Below are 14,452 nucleotides of genomic sequence, written 5' to 3' on the forward strand. Positions count from 1 at the left end.
GAGACAGACAGCAACAAGTCAGAGAGAGTGATGGTGTATTATCGCGGTGCACATTTATTAAATACTTTCTTTTTAATATAAAACAAATATTAGATGTTTAACAGATAGTGTAGAGACAAACCAGCAGCCCACCCATCCAGCTGAGAGTTACCATCCCACCTAGCCCCATTCAGTCTTTTTAAATGGAGGATTTATGCTTGAGCAGGTTCTTCTGGCATTATGTTCTCATATTTTATGTTCATAAAACAAACACATGGAGGCCATAGATAAGAATATGGGTGATGCAGGCAGCAGCCACACCTAATTCTCCCATAACTCTTTCACCACCAGTCAACACCTCCACGGTCGTTACAATGTGATTAGATGAGTCACAAGATGCTAAAAATGACTTGTCTTGTTTGCAGTGAGGCTTGTTGGCACTGAGACATAAACATGTTGCTAACTGAATATTATTCTGTTACCTGCAGGTATAGGTAACCTGAGTTCAGATGAGCCTGTTGTATCCACACAATGATTCTGAGGAGAGACACAGTTGCATGTTTGACATTCATATTTGCATCCGAACACACCTGCAGACACACGCTGACAACAGCAGAGAAACTCTGTGGCTACTTTTACTTTTGTTTTTTTGTTTTGTTTAGAGCTCAAACAAAAACAAGGCTTGTTCACGTCTGGATAATGAGACTATGAGATTATCATGTTGGTGTTACACAATTAAGCTGAAACAATAACAGATTTGTGTGGCCCCCACAGTAACCATGGAGTCGACAAACAACAAACAGGACGAGATTGAATCATTCAAGGTTTTCATCTTTCATCCCCGACTCAATGAAACAATGAGACGGATGGGATTTTTGAAGAAGGATTTCTATTGTGTAACATTGCATGATGACTAAATGTATTTGGAAATGTTGATCGTTCCTGTTTACCAACGCCAAAGAGTTATATTACTTCACTGAGGTGTATCTGACATTTGAGTGGGGGAAAACAAATTATGGTGATGTTACTGCAACTGCAACTCCTAGTAGTTTTACTAGACGTGACTTTGAGAGCAACCTGCTTTCATTTCAGTTCTTTCAGTTCATTTATTTCCTGTTTATGTTGATACTGGTTTCCATTTTTCCCCTGGAAAATAAAATATGAAAAGAAAGGACTTACAATGAAAGACAATTTGTTCATGATGTTTTGACATGAACCGTTAAAACTTGCTTTTAACTTGTCTGATCAACATATCCCAGGTTCCCACAATTTAAAGATCTAAACATTTAGGATGCAACAAAACATCTGACATGTTTTGAGGTTGTGAGTTTACAGGTGTTTGTCAGATATTTTAATATATAGAGAAAACGGTGTTCAAATGTTGAAAAAAATAAGGTGTGAATTGTATCACAACCATAATTGATTTGCCAAATGCATTGTGGCATTGTACGTGTATGTTACATGCTCCATTTGTTCAAATGAATTGTGTGCATTTGAGTGCATGGCGACACTGTGCATGCACATATTTGATGTGTTCATTGTATAATCAGTAATGTCTATCATATTATCATGCCAGCATTAAAGGGAAATCCACCCTAAACCACAGCAGAAAACGTTTCAGATTGAAACTGACAAATCATCAGTGAAACCTCAGCTATCAAGCAGTGTCACATGCTGATATGAACCAGGAAATCAGCTGTGGTTTGGGTAGCTGGTTCCCACTCTGATATGCAAGAGCTGCAAGAGCAAGGCACAAAGAGGTGTCATTTTCAACGTTGGATCCACAATTCAAAGCTGGTGTTCTTTGCACACTGTGGTTTACAGTTCAAAAAACACAGACAGGCGCATAGAGCGTGGCTGTCAAATGAAAAAAAGGTTGCTGATACAATGGAAGTAAAACACATGAACATGTCCCTTTATTTTCTCCTATTCTAAATACTATGTCAAGAAATAGATTTTTTTTAATGTCTGAAAACATGGATACTTTTGTTTAAACGTTTGTCTATATGTAACACCAGTTAAACAGACATACATTATGATTTGACTGATATAGTACAAGTAATAGCACTATTATTGACAGCAGGTGCACCCCTGGAAAATCCAGTTTCATGAGCGGGTCATAGTTTATTTAATGACTCTTATATTACTATTTTACATCAAAGCCTTTTTTGTACTTTTATCATATTAAATAATAGGCACTTGGTTTCCCTTTAGTTACTTTTCAGAGGAAATATAAAATAAACATTCGCCTATTTTAACGTGGGTGTGAAGACGAACGCGTCTATCAACATGTTGGTACACTTCACGTAAACATCGACCTAAGGTTTCAGCAGGAGCAGCAGGTGGCGATAATACACCACAACGTAGGATGTCAGTTGCAGTTAAAACAGAAGAAGAACAGGAGTCAGTAACCGTAAAAGAAGAAGAAGGAACACGTGATTCGCGCTAACTGGAAGTAAGATGGCGGTGGCGGTGCGGAGCTTGCAAGACCAGCTCGAAAAAGCAAAGGAAAGCCTAAAACATGTAGACGATAATATTCGTAAATTAACCGGACGTGATCCTAATGAATCGAGGTAAGTGGCCTGAGTGGTTATTTAGCTTTTGGTATATTAGTAGTGATAAGCTAACCAACCTGCTAGCAATCAAATGACTAGGCTAGCATGAGTCGGTTTGCTAGCTAGCTAGCAAACATGACCACGTCCTTAGATTGTTTTGTCCTAGCTGAACCTACACCTATGTCCAAACTGATTAATTAACCACACAAAAGTAATAAATAAACCTGGAACGAATAATCATTTTTAACCTTGGAGTGAAATATCAGACTTAGTTGCTAGGCCTAGTAGTAGGCGTCTTCTGAGAGTTATCGCAGATATTATTTGGTAGTGCCAAACGACTCTGCCCCTAACGAACTAACGGCGTCATTGCATAAAACAATAAGATTTAATCTAAGTTTCTGGTGTGAATTAGTAGACCGAGAGTGCTTGGTTTGTTTTGACAGTATTTCCTGTTGTGTTTACAGGCCGGGCCAGATCCGCCGGCTCGGCGGCCCCATGGCAGGCGTCGGGGGAGGTAGAGGCAGAGGAGTCAACCTGCTCAGGTAATACTAAGCTCTACGTGGCTGAGTGCAACGACTTTTACCTTCATTGACACATCAACAGTCTTAGTAGGTGATCTCAAAGGGCGTGAAGATGTGCAAACTGCACTCAGAAAACAGGCTGTCCAATTTTCACCATTCAAGGCAATGTTTTAAATCAAGCAATATGCATTGTATGGTGGACATGTGCAATTTCACTAGCATCACAAACTAAAGTCTTTAGAACAAGATGGAAATTTGTAACCTTCACATAGGTTGGACTACATACAGGACTGTACGCAATAAACTGGCAACCGTAAACTGCACTTTATAACTTTATAGACAGTAATACAATTTTAGATGCCTGCACTCACTGGGTTTGAAATGAAACATGTGGCCTCATTTGCAAATGACGCTTTAATTCATGACTTTAAAATGTGTATGTATCCCTTCCCAGGCGCAGTCTCTCAGACATAGGAAGCGGCGGCCCCCCTGCCAAGCAGAGGGACATCGAAGGAGCGCTGCTGAGGTGAGGTTTCTTTTTAATATACACCAACTGTGCATACAATTTCATGATGGGACATTTACATCTTATATGTGGGTGCAGTGGGAGGAAGTAAAAACAAAAATTCATGAATATAGTTCTGATTCAAAGCTTTGCTTCATTTTCAGTGTAAAGCACTGACTGCTTTGTTTTTAGAATAAGAGATTAGGTTTAGTTAAACAAATACACTTTCACATAATTATAAACATAGTCAAAATGTTGCCCGTTGTAATTCATCAGAGTAAGTTCAACACCAATATGAGTAAAGATGCCTCTTGCTGGTAATTATGGAGATTAAAACTGGTTTATTTTGAAGTGACTTGTTCACTTCCTCAGGTCAAAAAGCAGTGAGAAAATAAGATGGCAGTGTTCCTTGATTTGTGTGATGCTGCTTCCATGTGGGTATTTTTGTACTTTTTGTGTGTGGATCACACCCCTGGCTATAATTGGCTTTCTGACAGATGTGAGAATAGCAGTTGCTGTGTTTGCCTTCATTGCAAGGCATCTGTTGCTAATGGGCGTCTCATCATTTCATGTGTGTCTGCAGGCTGGCGGGGGACCAGAGGGCCAGGAGAGATGCGCGTCACGACAGCGACGCCGAGGATGACGACGATGTCAAAAAGGTATGAAGAAAGTTGGTGTCTTAAGAAGTTAGTGTAGCGCTGTTCATGTGCAGCCTGTGGGGGGAAAAAAAGTTGAGCAGGTGATTTTGTGATGACATTATTGGATTAGCTCTAACATTGACTGGTCATCAAAATACTGTAGATTGAATTTTCTGGTTGTTTGGCAGATTTCTGGGCTTGTCAAAATGTCCATCAGTTTCATATATCAGAACATCCTGATAGCACTACTGTTGTATTTTGCAGACATTAAGAAGTATTTTGCTCCCCATTGTTAAATGTCTCAGTCAGGTGTATTTTTACATTTTGTGTTTTGGTGAAAGACTTAATCTGATTTGTTCTGTTTTCTCCTTCCCTCAGCCGGCGTTGCAGTCGTCTGTAGTAGCTACCTCCAAGGAGCGAACGCGCCGAGACCTCATTCAAGATCAGACCATGGACGAGAGGGGCAAACAGAGGTAGGCCTGTTGTAAAAACAGATGGATATTTGAACATCACTTAACATGAGTAATTGTGAAGATTAATGTGATTTCTTTTTTTTTTTTTTTTTCTTTTTTTTTTGCCCCATGGACATAGTGAAAATAGGTGTAATGTAAACAAATATATGTCAATATTTATCATTATATTGTAGCTGTGAATTGGGAGTGTGTGTGTGTGTGATGGTGGTTTTGTGTTTTCTTGGTCAGGAATCGGCGTATGTTCGGCCTGCTGATGGGGACCCTGCAAAAATTCAAACAGGAGTCCAACGTCTCTACAGAAAAGGTGCAGAGATCTATGCAGTTTATCAGTGAGGTGTTGAGCTGCCTGCCATCAGCAGTGCAGGCAAAGCAAATGAACAGATTGCTGAGAGATAACAAAATGCCCCTAAAATATTTAAATCTGTTATGGTTTCACTTGATTACTGCCTTCAAAGTGGTGTTTAGCTAAACTACCAGTCACTAAAACCAGACTAATCTAAAACCTATTTGGGCTTCATGTGAGTGCTTTGATTGTAGAAATGAAAAGTAATGGATGTTCACAGAGCCATAGCGGGAATCAATGCGCTTCAAAAATGCTTTTAGTTTTTATTGTCTTTATATTTTGTAAAGTACTTTGTAATTCAATATTTGTGACATTGAGGACTGGAACTTCCATCAGTTTCACTATCCACAGAAATATTTAAACATTTATACAATAAGTTGGTTAAGCTTTTAATCATGGTGCCCAACAACTGTGTTACCTTTCTATTCATTTCTGTATCTCCTAAATCCGGTCTCTCTCCATCTTCTGCTTTTGCCCCCACAGCAAAAGCGACGTACAGAGATTGAGCAGAAGCTCGAGGTTCAGGCTGAGGCAGAGAGAAAGAAGGTGGAGAATGAAAAGAGGGAGCTTTTTGAAGAGAGGAGGGCCAAACAGACTGAGCTGAGACTACTGGAACAGAAAGTTGAACTGGCTCAGCTGGTAAAGTATTTTTTAACACTATTTGTAGAAGGTAGAAATAAAACCCCTAAAGGAAACAGAAAATAAAATGGTTGGACAGCTGACTGGAGTTCAGTTTGATTCTGTGCCTTTTTGAAAGATTGTTTCCGCTTGCATGGGAATAAGTGGTTTGGAAAATGCATGCATACATACTGTATCCAGGATGCTGTAAAACATGTATTCTTGTGATTGTATGTGTGCTTTTTTCACAGTTGTCAGCTTTGTGTCCGCATTGTAATTTTCTATCATTTCAGTCCAAGTAGACTCTAAAGTTATTGTAATATTAGAAGAAAGAATTTGAGAAAGAGGGATGAGGAAAGGTATAGGCAGAAAAAGAGTGCGTGGTAACAAACATTTAACTGTCTCAGTAATGTGGGGTATAAAACAGTGAGTCAAAGAAAATGTATACTCTGCCTGAATTTTGTGTTAACTTTCTCTTTCATCCATCTACAGCAAGAGGAGTGGACCAGCCACAATAATCGCCTGGTGAAATACATTCGCACTAAGACAAAGCCTCACATCTTCTATTTGCCTGGAAAAATGTGCTCCGCAACACAGAAACTCCTCGATGACTCCACCAAGAAACTAAATGGTCAGTAGGTCTCTTGTTGTGGAGGCATCTCACCCGTGTTTTGTTTGTGTCGTTTCTTGTTCTTTGGAGTTTGTTTCTTTATCCAGATATTTTGTAGTCACAGGCGTGTTTGTGTACATTATTCACCCTGTAACCTGTGAATCTTTGTCTCTGCAGCTGTGTTTGACGAGAGACGTGAGGCTTTTGCCGAACACCTAAGCAAGATGGAGTCCCGCCCCCGGCGACAGCCAAACCGCGACCAGGACGGCAACACAGCGGCAACAGGAATGGACCACCCAGCGGAGGGTAAGCCAGCAGGTCAGGTAGTCAAGGTGACAGGTAACAAGGGGGATGCAGAGATTGAGGAAGAGGAGGAGGAAGATGAGGAGGAAGAGGAGAGGGAAAAGGAGGGGGAGAGAAAGGTGACGGAGAAGGACGAGAGGGAGGAAGAGGAGATGGGGTTGAAGAAGGCAGATGAAGAGGAGGAGCAGATGGAGTTAATTGAGGAGGGTAGCGAGAAGAAGGAAGGAGGGGAGGGTGTTAAGGGCAGAGAGGATCAGAGGGAAAAAGGAGACAAGGAGGCAAGTCCAGGGTCAGAAGAGATGGAGGTTGAGGGGGAGCGTGAGGACAGGAGAAAGGAAGAGGTGGGAGAAATAAACAGTAAACAAGGGCCCATAGACCTCCAAAATGAAAAGACCCAAGAAACCCAGTCCTCTGAACCAACCACAGCCAGCCAAGAAGCATCAGACACCAGTCAGCAGCCCCAGCCGAGTCCCGCTGCAGGGGAACCAACAGTGCAGTCCTCTGAGACGCAGGGGGCTTCTCCTACCCCACAACCCCAAACAGCCGCCGCTGTACCTGGGCAGGATTTCGCCATCCCCGGCCTTGAGGTCCAGGACTTGGCAGTGGAGAACCAGGCTGTAGAAGGGAAAGCAGGGGGCGAAGCCCCACAAAAACTGCCTGTTTCCCACGAAGCCCCCAGCACTACCCCCGCACTCTCCAAGGAGGATGAGGACAGTGGGAGAGGGAGGAAGAAGGAAAAGGAGCCAAAGAAGGGTCGTAGTCATAGCAACAGCTCCTCCTCTTCCTCCTCCGGCTCATCCTCCAGTGGAAGCTCCTCCTCTTCCTCTGGATCCAGCCGCTCTTCTTCATCATCATCGTCCTCTTCATCCTCGTCGTCCAACAGCAGCAGCCGAAGTCGCAGCCGAGATAGCGGTAAGCGTAAGAGGAGGCCATCGGATAGAAGCAGAGACAGGAAGAAAGGAGAAGACAGGAGTCATCGTAAGAGAGGAGGGAGTAGCGGAGGAGGAAGGGACTCGAAGGGATCGAAAGAGAGGAGGAAGAGGAGGAGCGAGGAGGGAAGGGGCAGGTCGTCTCGGAGCGATAGGGAGCATAAAGATAGAGACAGGAAGGACAAGAGGCGCTAATCTGGTTCTCATTCAGCCTCTGATAATTTGGCAACCTCCAGCTATTTACTTAATGAAACGAGATGACAAAAGTTTTAAACTGGTATTAAAATGACAGTTTTAACATAAGAGGATTTTTCTTGACGGTATTTAAAGGCAGTATCTAGACTAAATTGAAACCATGGAGGACTGGTCATTATTTTCCTCCAACCTTTTCCCTTGGCAAAATAAATGTAAACTGGACTTTTCAGTCACAGTGGTGCATCTCTAATTGGGCTGCTTACTAAATAGATTTGAGGTAGGAGAGACATCATTTTAGTCCTGTCATTTTAAATCCAGATGTTTCATCCTGACATTTAGGTTTTACGAAGGTCTTTGTGGCGCAAACAATGAAAAGATTGTGTTGAATGTTTTTCAATTTTTTTTTTTTTTTTTTTTCTTTTTCATCCCAATCATAAATGCCATAGGCTGGGATATTGACGGTTATGGTAGCAGTGACCATTAACATACAGTAGTTGTGTTTTCAAGTTAATGTGACAACGCTGATAATCCCCATTTATCTTCACTATTTGATCAATGTCAAAGCCCTTGTATCTTCATCACATGGGTACATGTGTGATCTGCGGAAATACTCATTTTTGAAACTGTTTCCTTTTGTTTTTTGTACCAAATGATACTCTGCTTCAAAATAAAGGTGAGGTAGTAGTGGAAAAGTGTGTTGTGGTAATTATATTAGGACTATGACGGATGATTATTTTTTCAGTCATTTGGTATATAACAAGTCAAAAATTAAAATTTCCTAGACTCCCAGAAATCCAATATTGCATTTTTGATAAAAAAAAAAATAACATCAACTTATATCAACATTAATTGTTTGAGCTCTATATATACTGCATCATTTTAAAATCTGAAATTCAAGCCCAATACAGCAAAATGGGTGGATTAGTGTCTCATTCTGAAATTAGGACACATTTACTCATTTGACAGATGCTTTTATCCAAAGCAGCTTAAGTGAGGAAAAACACTAAAACCTTGGTTCAATAAGAAACCTCGGTGTAAGTACTACATCAATTCAATTAGTGCAAGAAGATCAGGTAAAGAAGTCATAGTAAGTGCTAGTGATTCGTGAGATTAGTCAAGAGATTCTTGGAGATAAAGATGGACGCCCCTGCTCTGACAGCATTTGGAGACATACAACATGGGCAGAGAAAGGTAGCAGGTCATTGAACATGGCACCCAGGTTTCTCATGAGGTGGGTAAGAGATGATGAGGCAATTTGATATATCGAGATCGCTGGGGTGACTAGTTCAGTTGAAGGTGGCGGTCCTTCATTCATGTGGATATGTTGGAGAGACGAGCTGAGATCCGCGCAGAGGCGGTGGGAGGGGGTCATCTGGTGGGAACAACAGGTGGAGGAGGGTGTTGTCTGCAAAGCAGTGATATGAAAATTAATGTAAGCAGATAATTCGACCTAAGGTGGTGGTGTATAATGCCAGAGAAGGGGTCCCTATGACAATCATGTAGGGTGGGGACGTTTGTCCTCACCCTCACACACTGAAGGTGCATCCAGTGAGATAGGATTCAATCCAAGAAAGCCAGAGAGTACAGATAGCAGGATGTGGTGGTTCACGGCAACAAAGGCTGTTGATAGGTCCAGCAAAGTAAGAACCATGGCCTGAAGAGCAGGATATCTGAAATGACTTATCTGTAAGACAAGTAATTTTAGCTATGTTGAATTTGCTTCATAGCACAGGCCTTAGGATTTGTTTTCGGTATTAATGTCAATGTTTTTATCCGTGCAGATATTTCACTCTGGACCAAAGTGTTGAACCTGGAGCCGTGTCATTTGCATAGCTAAAAAGCCAGTGTTAATATAGGCAAATATATTTGTAAGGGCCTGAAACACTTGATGACCAACAACAATGTCCACACAACCAATTATTATACAAGTCACAGTTTAATAGACAACTTTTGCATTTAATAGATCCATTAACATCAGGACTAAATTCACCAAGAAAACATTGGGCTTTTCCTGTTTAATAGGGATCCTCCTGCTTTGGCTGCTTCAGTTCTATCAGCAGAGGTTGTTTAAGTCACCAAATTCATTCCAAATAATACAAGTTGTGTTCACAGACTTTTGATGACCCTTTGGTTTCATCCTCAGCTTTCATCCCAACCTGTGCAGCGTCACAGTCCGTGTGGACATGTGCACTGTTGAGACTGTGAAAAGTTCATTTCCATCCCATGATTTTGCTTGGTTGGTAAAGGTTCTTCATGTTTACTTGTTCACAAGTTTCAGTGTTAGGTCTTGATGACTGTGGAGCCTGCTGCCTGAACGTTACTTGAGTAACATATTCTCCCTTACTGTCTTGTTGATATCAGTCACAAACAGTTTAATCATGTGATCATTCCGGTTGATCTGCCAGGTCATTCTGCTCAAAGTATCTGCAGGTTTAAAAAAAAATAAAAAAATAAAAGGAAATTATTATAATTGCAAGTAATCGTGCATTACCATTGATTGCTGCAGAGATCATATTCACTTCAATCAAAGTATGGTATTTGGGAAATATGAAATTGTAAGATATTGGTAGTTAGGATCAACCATTTCAACGTTTGTATGCTGTTTGCATTGGATTTAACATCATCAAGTATGGAAGCAGCCTTGAGATAGAGATATAAATATATATATATCTATATATATATCTATAGATATATCTAGATATATCTATATATATATATATATAAAAAATTCAATATTTTAATATTATGTGACCTGATCAATTTAAACTATTTGGTAGATACCTGGCAACAAGACAGATAAGCAGGTTGAGGGCAGGCAGTTGCTCATCCTCCTGACTCTCCTGTGGAACCACGAAAGCAGAACAGATAGTCAGGTCTAATATCACATCAAGAGTCAAATTCCGACAAGCCTTGCATTGAATAATAATTTAAAATACAGAACTTAATTTATAAAGAAACACTGCAGTAATCATGTCATCACATCAGCAGTCAAGGTTTTGCACCAAAGACAAGACATAATGCAACCAAAACAGCAATGTAAAGAGCATCAAAGTGTACAGCAAATACAGAATGGTGGAGCTACACAGGGTGGCAGTGGTAGAGTAGCTCAGGTTATAGGACAGTAGTGCAGACTGAGTCCTACCAGCGCGCTGCGGAGCTGGGCACATCTCCTGGCCAGCTGTCTGATGGAGGAGTGGGCTTCAGGCAGCAGAGGCTTCTCCAGGCACGCCAATAAAGCATACAACCAGCGACCCTAGAATAAACAAGTTCAGTTCTTATGTTCTATGTGCAAGCTCCTGTGGAAAGACTAGGGGATCACCAAATTTCAAATTTACAGTCATTCTTCTATTGAAAACAATGAGCACAGCTTTCCACCTAAAACAAAACAAAAATGTGATTGTAGATTCAGACTTATAAGGAAGCAGCAACCAACTGAAGAAATGGGAAGTGGCTTAACTGACCAAACTCACCAGCTGTGGAACAAAAGTTCTCTCCTCAAACCAACTGATGAGAATTTCCAACACCATCAACACTGTGGACTGTCAACACAGAAGAAAGGAAGAAAACATACAAGTCAGACTTGCACCGGTTAAGAGTTTAAGTCCAATTTCTGAATGTGGAGGTAATTTACCTGGTTGAGTCTGCTAACGATGGTTAGGAAGGGAGGGAAGCCCACCTGAACAGAGACATGTTATCAATACAACAGTCACATTTCTTATATCCACTCCATGGTCTTATATGATTAAAATAAAATGTTTCATACATTTATCAATCAAAAGTCACAGGATTGAAGCATCCTCATTTTCACTTCTTTGATAAACATTTAAAATACTATGATATATTCACAACAACTGTAACAACAACTATTAGGTCAGCTGAGATTTTACACACCTATGCAACAATCTGGTGTTTTCCTTTAAAATGACAGATATAAAGTCAATGATATTCAAGAAACGGAGACTAACTGACAGCTAGTCAGTTAATTAATGGTTTATTAAAAAGGAGCCTTTTATCCCTTTCTTCAAAAAAAAAACCCATTCATACAACCTTGTTGTAGTCCAGTGCTGGCTCTGATTCTGCATCACAGGATGATGTTCCCAGATAGACCTTCTCCCCTAAACAAAACCTCTTCCAGCCCTCCTCATCTGTTAGCTTTGGCTGTGACACACACACACACACACACACACACACACACACACACACACACACACACACACACACACACACACACGATTTATAACAAATACAAAACTTATTTTTCAGTTTGCCTCTTGTCTTAAATGTATACCCATATCAACAGATAACCTTGAGTTAAAACATCCAAGGTGATGCTTATAAATTTACACAGTTATAACCACTGAGTGAATTTTGCGACTATGCCATCTCCTCACCATCAGCACATTGTCATCCAGAGTCTGTCTGCTCCAGTGTTGCCTGTTCTTTGTGATGCTCTGTAAGCAAAATCCAGAACAGAGGAATGTTTATAGGAATGACATAGTGCACCTCTGCCTTTTTCATTTCTGAATAAAACACTGCAACATATTTCAAAACAAACACTCAGCCATATAAGTAACATTTCTTTTATTATCCTGTATCATGGATTACACTTTTCAAGTGTTCATTTTATCAAACAAAAATTTACCATTTTGCTACAACTGGTCAGTCAGTGTACAGAGAAGTAATTGATGAAAAGTCACAAATTTATCAACGTGGAGAACTGATTCTTTTCTTTGTTTCATATTTTAAATTGAGCACCAGGTAATTTTAATCTATTTTGAGATTTTATGGAAGTTGTTTTTATGTATTGCGTTTTACCTGTCTGACATCTGAGAAGTTACTGACTTGCTGCTGCTGCCAACTGAGACTAGGGCAGAAACCCATGGGAGCAGCTTGGCAACCTGCCACCTAAAACACAGTAGAGACAGTTCTTAGACACTCAAAGGAATACAATGCATTTTCATCTCAGCTGATCTCAAACGTGCAAACATTATCCATGCGTCCCTGGTAGCTCATAAGCAAACAGACTACCAAATAATGCTTTGATTTGTTTTATATATTTACAAAAAAAAAATTAAAATACCTCAGATTTTGCTTGGTCCAACTTGTACACATACACACATATAATTATTTATACATTAATATAATCTCAACAACATCATAACAATACAATTATAGCATTTGTAATGTCCATCCTTAAATGGGCTTTTGTAAATCAAATATTACATATACATTAAATATTACATGTACACATATACAGTGTGTACATTTACTCACAGATGCATTCACCGTTTGTTTCTTCTTCAGTTTCTTGGGGTCAATCTGAGCAACCACCACCTCTGGACATAATGACGCCTCCAACCTGGAAGGAAACAAATTATTCCAGCACATAACTCACTCAACTGATCAACAGTCAACAGTGATTTTAAGAAAATCAAGTTGGACTGTTTTATGTTTCTCCTTTAAAAGTTGGATGTTCCAGGGTCTTCATCCATGGGGCCCACATCGATTCAGAAAAAGACATGGGGTGGGACTGGGCACTGTTGTACCTTAATCTTGGAGGTCAGCTTGATTATGTTTTCAAGATTTTCCTCTTGTGGTCACATCCAAAGAGGTCGGCTACAGTCCCATGGTACTTAAACTTCATAGTAATATTAGCAACGGCTGTCACAGGAACATCAAACTGCTTGGAGATGATCTTGTTGCCTTAACATTGACCGTTAACCATTCTTAGCAATTGTTTTCAGCAATTATCTTCCCTATCTCAGACAGCTCTTTTCTTTCTGCTGTCCATGTTTCATGTAGTGCACACACTGATACCAAAAAGCCCAATGAGGACTTTTCTTCATTTGAATAGGCTGACTGAGTGATTATAAGACTGAGGACACCTGTGAAACTAATTGAAGACAATAGTCTGCTTGATATATCACTACAGTCCACTCATTTATCACAACTTCTACGGGGTATCAATAATTTTGTCCAGGCCATTGTAGAAGTTCTTTAGAATAAGCATTCTGTTTTATTCTATTGCAAACCAAAGGCAATCAGGTGTGCATGACATGACAAAAAACTGTTTTTAATTGCACAACACTTTTCAGGATGTTTGGGGCACTGTTTCAGTGAGGTGTCAGGGCACCAACACTTTGAGCCATGTGTGCACAATTTTAAAACAATATTTACTACCGCACGGGCATGTCGTAGCAAAAATACTAAGTATATTTGTTACAGTCGTTAATAAGCACTCTTCCACTGTCACCATCCACTATGTTTACAATATTTCCGGTGTCATCAGTGTAATGCACGGCTGAATCCAATAGAGCTACACTAATTCTCCACTGTCAGAACAGAAACAAAGGAGTATTTGAAGTGAACTCACTGGACTTGTCGGAGGTATTCCTGGGGGTTTCTCGGCGGTCCATTCATGTTCAGGTGCTCTGCGCTGGCTCCAAACTCAACGGGCAGCAGCCTCGGCATCAACTCTTCCACGTCCGACTTCATTTTGTCTCAATTACAAGCTAATTTATATCAAAACGTTTGAAATAAATGGTTAGTCGGTATAACTGAAGCATCGAATTACAATTAAAAAAAACCTTCTCTGACGACCAAAACAATGACTTTTTCCACGAACGGTAAAACTATCCACAAACTAGGCCGCCATCTTGCTTGTAAACGCAGAGTAACGTATGACGTTGTCTTTGTGCGCGGCGCTGGTTGTCATGGTGATGAACGCCACATGTGTTGTCAGCTTTTTAGATAAAAGTGCGAAGTCCACAAAACGTCCACGTT

At 40.4% G+C, this 14,452-nt stretch overlaps 2 protein-coding genes across 2 annotated transcripts; one reads left to right on the top strand and one right to left on the bottom strand.

The window, feature by feature from the left end:
* The first annotated feature begins 2,395 nt into the window (after positions 1-2,395).
* pnn (pinin, desmosome associated protein) lies at positions 2,396-8,361 on the top strand. Its single transcript, XM_023431584.2, has 9 exons — positions 2,396-2,552; positions 2,999-3,076; positions 3,510-3,581; positions 4,144-4,219; positions 4,577-4,671; positions 4,900-4,975; positions 5,498-5,653; positions 6,125-6,263; positions 6,420-8,361. The coding sequence occupies exons 1-9, from the start codon at positions 2,440-2,442 to the stop codon at positions 7,667-7,669; spliced, it is 2,055 nt and encodes a 684-aa protein (XP_023287352.1). The 5' UTR covers positions 2,396-2,439; the 3' UTR covers positions 7,670-8,361.
* A 1,225-nt stretch (positions 8,362-9,586) lies between these two features.
* On the bottom strand, positions 9,587-14,346 carry gemin2 (gem (nuclear organelle) associated protein 2). Its single transcript, XM_023431546.2, has 10 exons — positions 14,043-14,346; positions 12,944-13,028; positions 12,485-12,574; positions 12,061-12,120; positions 11,717-11,827; positions 11,301-11,345; positions 11,140-11,208; positions 10,812-10,922; positions 10,451-10,509; positions 9,587-10,093 (listed from the first exon to the last, which is right to left on the bottom strand). Exons 1-10 carry the CDS (start codon positions 14,162-14,164, stop codon positions 10,054-10,056), a joined length of 792 nt encoding a protein of 263 aa, XP_023287314.1. The 5' UTR covers positions 14,165-14,346; the 3' UTR covers positions 9,587-10,053.
* Between the last annotated feature and the right edge of the window lie 106 nt (positions 14,347-14,452).

The sequence above is a fragment of the Seriola lalandi genome, unplaced genomic scaffold (genome assembly GCF_002814215.2).
Source record: "Seriola lalandi dorsalis isolate HSWRI2012SDOR001 ecotype SW California unplaced genomic scaffold, Sedor1 jcf7180002054925, whole genome shotgun sequence".
Lineage (NCBI taxonomy): Eukaryota > Metazoa > Chordata > Actinopteri > Carangiformes > Carangidae > Seriola > Seriola lalandi.

Coding starts and splice junctions, on each gene's coding strand:
- gemin2 (XM_023431546.2), bottom strand. CDS start 14,164: ATGAAGTCGGACGTGGAAGAGTTGATGCCGAGGCTGCTGCCCGTTGAG. Junction 12,575..12,943: donor AACAAACGGTGAATGCATCT/GTGAGTAAATGT, acceptor ACTGTGTTTTAG/GTGGCAGGTTGCCAAGCTGC. Junction 11,828..12,060: donor TGGATGACAATGTGCTGATG/GTGAGGAGATGG, acceptor TGTGTGTCACAG/CCAAAGCTAACAGATGAGGA.
- pnn (XM_023431584.2), top strand. CDS start 2,440: ATGGCGGTGGCGGTGCGGAGCTTGCAAGACCAGCTCGAAAAAGCAAAG. Junction 3,582..4,143: donor ATCGAAGGAGCGCTGCTGAG/GTGAGGTTTCTT, acceptor GTGTGTCTGCAG/GCTGGCGGGGGACCAGAGGG. Junction 4,220..4,576: donor ATGACGACGATGTCAAAAAG/GTATGAAGAAAG, acceptor TCCTTCCCTCAG/CCGGCGTTGCAGTCGTCTGT.